The sequence below is a fragment of the Vicia villosa genome, unplaced genomic scaffold (assembly GCF_029867415.1).
Source record: "Vicia villosa cultivar HV-30 ecotype Madison, WI unplaced genomic scaffold, Vvil1.0 ctg.000625F_1_1, whole genome shotgun sequence".
Lineage (NCBI taxonomy): Eukaryota > Viridiplantae > Streptophyta > Magnoliopsida > Fabales > Fabaceae > Vicia > Vicia villosa.
The window spans coordinates 214,366-219,787 of record NW_026705281.1 but is presented as its reverse complement, the minus strand read 5'-3'; the positions used below and the strand labels follow the sequence as shown (position 1 = coordinate 219,787).

At 39.6% G+C, this 5,422-nt stretch overlaps 1 protein-coding gene across 1 annotated transcript; it reads right to left on the bottom strand.

Moving 5' to 3' along the window:
* Window positions 1-3,144: 3,144 nt before the first annotated feature.
* On the bottom strand, window positions 3,145-5,187 carry LOC131629961 (uncharacterized). Its single transcript, XM_058900764.1, has 3 exons — window positions 4,988-5,187; window positions 3,956-4,853; window positions 3,145-3,156 (listed from the first exon to the last, which is right to left on the bottom strand). Exons 1-3 carry the CDS (start codon window positions 5,185-5,187, stop codon window positions 3,145-3,147), a joined length of 1,110 nt encoding a protein of 369 aa, XP_058756747.1.
* Between the last annotated feature and the right edge of the window lie 235 nt (window positions 5,188-5,422).

The following is a 5,422-nucleotide window of genomic DNA, read 5'->3' as shown; positions in this document are numbered from 1 at the left end:
TCCTTCTGACCCTTGTCTCTCATATCCCATACCTACCAGGACCCCAAATCCATACTCCTGTCTTTACCCTGATTACAACTTCACCTTTCGCCCTCCTGCACCAGCTACTCCTGTCCTTCTTGAGCTCTTACACTATCGTGTGAACCGTTGGTTAGAGCTTCTGGAAACTGCATACCACCATAATCTGGATGAGCGTTCTCTTCGCAACCTCTGGAGAGCTCTTAGACAGAGTTTCCAAGTTGAAGCTATGAATGTGCAGAGAAGATTCACTGCTGAAGCACGTGGTGCTCCTGGACTCTTGTTAGAACTTGACGATGGCAGATATCGTCATGTCATCAGAAATAGAAGAATTCTTGAGGAAAGGATGCCTGAAGATGAGTTAACTGGGAATCCCTGCAGAACTCTTGTGGTCTGGCGACCAAAGTTCATGGTTCTGACTGGTGACTTTCAGGGGCTGTTCAACTGGTTCAGAATGAACCCTTCTGAAAGTGCTCCTGATATGGACTTTCCAGAAGTGGTCTATCCTGCAGCTGCAGCTGGTCCTCCTTCTCCAACAAATCATGCAACCATTCTTCAAGCTCTGGAAGATGGAAATTCTGAGTTCCCAGAACCAGAATATGCTGAAGCTATTTCTGAGTCTGACTCAGATGTAGAGATGGAAGATGCTGAAGAGATTGACTGTTCTCTTTCAGAAGATCATCCTGCTGAGAATGTGGTGGTACATTCTGATGATCTCCCTGAAGAGACTACCATAGAAGCAGCAGTGGAGAATGCTATGCCAGTCAACAGAAGTCTGGAAGTTTCTTCTTCTGGTGAACCCTCCTATCTGGTGCGGACTTTGGAGGCCATGCAGAAGAATCAAAATGACCTGGCCTCTCGTCTGGACAGGCAAGATGAGACCAATGCAGAGTTCAGAGTCTTCATGGCAAGGCAGGCTGAGAGCAACGATGGGATCCAGGAGAAACTAGCCAAGATTTTGTCAATGCTAGGGTCTTAGTCTTTGTGTCTTAGTTGTTTTCTGTTTGTTTGTTGCATCTGTTTTTCTGCATAACTCTTGTACTTCTGCTTGTTTTATCAATGCCTATTTGTTTCTCTTTCCATTTGTCCTGTGCTTACATCTGAATCTTTTACATTCTTTTTGATGTTATGACAAAAAGGGGGAGAAATAGTGATAAATGATTTGATTTATATTAGCAGTTGCCGGGAAGAAAGTCCCCACATTACTAACAGAAGCTGCAAGCTTCATATGTTTCTAAGTTGTGTTGTTGCAGGAATTGAAGATTCAAGATCAAATAAGCAACAAGATGAATCAAGTTCTTGGATTCTTGAAGCAAGATGAGTGCTATGAAGCTTCAGAATCAGAAGCAAGAAAGAAGAATGTTCAAATATTCTGATGATAGAATATGGTTCTGATACATTCTATATGGCTTATATGGCTCTAATACATATTATGTGTTCTAAAACATATTTTATGTTCTGATTCATTCATGCTGACTTTTGTCGTTTAGTTTTGTTCTGTAACATTTCAGGATGTAGAGATGCTCTGATGATGCTCTGGTACATTCAACAATGTTCTGATACAATCTAGCATGAAGTGATGTAAGAAGAAATTTAAGCTCTGAAGCTGTCCGATGGAAGCAGGAATCAGAAGCTGTGAATGTTCTGAGGATCAAAGAAATTCAAGTTCTGAAGCTGTCTGATGGAAGCAGGAATCAGAAGCCGTGAATGTTCTGAGGATCTAAAGAAATTCAATGTTCTGAAGCTGTCCTATGGAAGCAGAAATCAGAAGCAGTGAATGTTCTGAAATTCAAGCATATGTGAACGTCTCTACTGAAATACTCAGGGAAGTCTTTTATTTATAAAATTCTTCTTGTATTAATTTCAGGGGGAGATTATTCATCTCAGGGGGAGATTGTTAATCTCAGGGGGAGATTGTTAATCTCAGGGGGAGACACATTCACATTATGTTTATATGCTTATGCTATAACTGTGTAATTGTCTTTTGCCGTCTGTTATTCTGATTGCAAATTCATATCATTTATATATGTTTTTGTCATCATCAAAAAGGGGGAGATTGTTAGAACAAGAATTGTTCAGATCAATAATCTTAGTTTTGATGATAACAATGTATATGAATTTTGCTCAAGATAATGTGGTACTCTAATTCTATGCAATCTCCTTTTCAGGAAACATATAGAGAGTATGCACAAATCAGCGCTAAGAAGCTTTGACTCAGAAGGTTCAGTATGCAACTTCAGCACATGGTCTGGCAAGACATCAGAAGATGGTCAAGCAGAATCAGAACATGGTCTATTAGAAGCATCAGAAGAACTTGAGTTCAGAAGCAGAAGCACTGAAGTCATGGAATCACGCTCAGAAGCATATCAAGATCAGAAGATCAGAAGATGCTCTGCACCAAGCTGTTTGTACTCTGATGATTTTCAATGTTGTATTTACAAAGAACAAATCAGAATCAAGCACTAGATGGCAGGCTACGCTGACTGACAAAAGGAACGTTAGAAGCTACTAAAGGCAATGTCAGTAGTCACAGCAAAAGCAAGGCTCGAGGTAGTTGACAAAACAGTGAAACATTAAATGCAATGCTGTACGGAATACGCAAAGCATTAAATGCTCCCAACGGTCATCTTCTCAAACGCCTATATAAATGAAGTTCTGAGGAGAAGCAAGGTTACCGATTCTTAACAATTTCTGTGAAGAGGCGCCTTTCCTAGATAACTGTTCTATCACTTCATTTGTCATAGTTTCTCTCTCCTCTTGTCACGTAACATTTGAAGGATAGAAAAACACTTAGAAAAGGGGGGTTTGAATAAGTGTAGTTTCAAAACTTGTAAGATAAAAATAATTTGCACAAGTATTTTTATCCTGGTTCGTTGTTAACTAAACTACTCCAATCCACCCTATACAAGGTGATTTACCTCAACTGAGGATTTAATCCACTAATCACACGAGATTACAATGGTTTTCCACTTAGACAACTTCTAAGTCTTCTAGAGTCTTCTGATCACAACTTGATCACTCTAGGAACAACTGCTTAGAGACATTCTAAGACTTCTCTAGAGTATACTGATCACAACCCGATCACTCTAGTCCTTTACAAATTAATGTAAACAAATTCTAAGAGAATTACAAGTGCTTCTTAAAAGCGATAATCACAAACTGTGATATTTCTCTTACAGATTTAAGCTTAGACTCACTAAGGTATTACAACAGTAATGTAGTGAGGTTGAAGATGAAGTTTGATAGCTTTTGAAGTGAACAGCAAGATAGTATCAGAGATAGTTCAGAATTCGTTCAAAGTGCGTCCAAAATTTGTAACCTTGCTTCTCATCAGAACTTCATTTATTTAGGCGTTTGAGAAGATGACCGTTGGGAGCATTTAATGCTTTGCGTATTCCGTACAGCATTGCATTTAATGTTTCACTGTTTTGTCAACTACCTCGAGCCTTGCTTTTGCTGTGACTACTGACATTGCCTTTAATAGCTTCTAACGTTCCTTTTGTCAGTCAGCGTAGCCTGCCATCTAGTACTTGATTCTGATTTGTTCTTTGTAAATACTACGTTGAAAATCATCAGAGTACAAACAGCTTGGTGCAGAGCATCTTCTGATCTTCTGATCTTGATATGCTTCTGAGCGTGATTCCATGACTTCAGTGCTTCTGCTTCTGAACTCAAGTTCTTCTGATGCTTCTAATAGACCATGTTCTGATTCTGCTTGACCATCTTCTGATGTCTTGCCAGACCATGTGCTGAAGTTGCATACTGAACCTTCTGAGTCAAAGCTTCTTAGCGCTGATTTGTGCATACTCTTTATATATTTCCTGAAAAGGAAATTGCATAGGATTAGAGTACCACATTATCTTGAGCAAAATTCATATACATTGTTATCATCAAAACTAAGATTATTGATCAGAACAATTCTTGTTTTAACATTTACCTCCTTTATCATACCAAATTTCACTAGCCTATCTTTTGTAGCTAGCCTGCCGTGGCATGCCAACCAAAGCATCATCTTCGCACGAGGCCTAGCATAGTTCCCCATGAGCAACCCCTTCCAATCAACATCGTTTGACTGAGCCAGGAAATGTAAGTAAAACTCCTTTATTTTGCAATCATTCCTCTGCCCCAATGATTTCCAGCAATCCAACATTTTCACTTGATCCCTAACCTGTAAAATCTCTTTCATAATCCAAGAGAAAGAATCTTTGGTTGGGGTATCCATGACACTCTCTTCTTTGAAATAGTAGGTGTGAATCCATTTCACCCATACACTATCCTCTTTCTTGCAGAGATTCCACAACAGTCGCACCATACACGCCTTGTTCCATGCTTCCAGCTTTACGATGTTTAAGCCACCCTTTTGCTGAGTAGTACATACATTACTCCAAGAAACTAGGGATTTCCTTGTCTTTTCTCCTTTACTTGTCCAAAAGAAAGTACGACACAGAGACCCAACATTTTTTATAACACATTTAGGTAAGGGTATACACTGAGTCCAGTAATTAGCAACCCCAAATAAGGTACTTTGAATTAGCTGTAGTCTGCCAGCATAGCTTAGGAGATGGGAGCTCCAATGTCTCATTCTACCCCCAATTTTTTCACTTAATTCAAGGCAATGCTGATAGCTAAGCTTCTTGCTCGTCAAAGGAATACCTAGGTACCTAAAAGGCAGCTTTCCTCTACTAAAACCAGTCACATCCTCAATACCTTTCTGCTCATCATTTGTCATACCACCAAAAAAAGCTCTACACTTTGCTGGATTGACAGTTAACCCTGTGGCTTTAGAGAAATTGTTGAATTTTCCCATCAGCTGCTGAACAGACTTAGCATCACCTCTAGAAAATAACAACAAGTCATCAGCAAAACTTAGATCAATCATCTTTACTTTCTCACACTTGTTGTGGAATTTGAACTCAGGGCAGCTTTTTAACTCTTCCATTTTCCTGTGTAGATACTCCATCACAATCACAGGGATATTGGATCCCCTTGCCTCAAACCTTTAGCAGCCTGCAAATTCCTGGTTCTGTGCCCATTAATATTGAATTGGTAGGTAACTGTTGTGACAGCCTTCATGATCCACCCTATAAACTTTCTAGGGAATCCAATTTCAGCCAGAATTTGTTTTAGGGCCAACCAGTCAACCGAATCATATGCTTTCTTAATATCCATCTACAACATACATCGAGGTACTCCACCCTTTCTACTGTATCCTCTGATGAGCTCATAGGCTACTAGTACATGATCATGAATCTTGTGTCCTGGTATGAATGCTGCCTGGCGTCTGCCTATTACTGTGGTCAGCACACTACTAATTCTCCCAGCCATGATTTTTGATATAATTTTGTAAGTAGTATTGCAACATGATATAGGCCTAAAATCTTTAAGCTTGCAGGCCTGGTCATGC

What these genes read in the sequence shown, in the direction of transcription:
- LOC131629961 (XM_058900764.1), bottom strand. Translation starts at nt 5,187, where the DNA reads ATGGATATTAAGAAAGCATATGATTCGGTTGACTGGTTGGCCCTAAAA. An exon ending in CAAGGGGATCCAATATCCCT is followed by an intron (nt 4,854 to 4,987) that starts GTGATTGTGATG and finishes GTTATTTTCTAG; the next exon opens with AGGTGATGCTAAGTCTGTTC.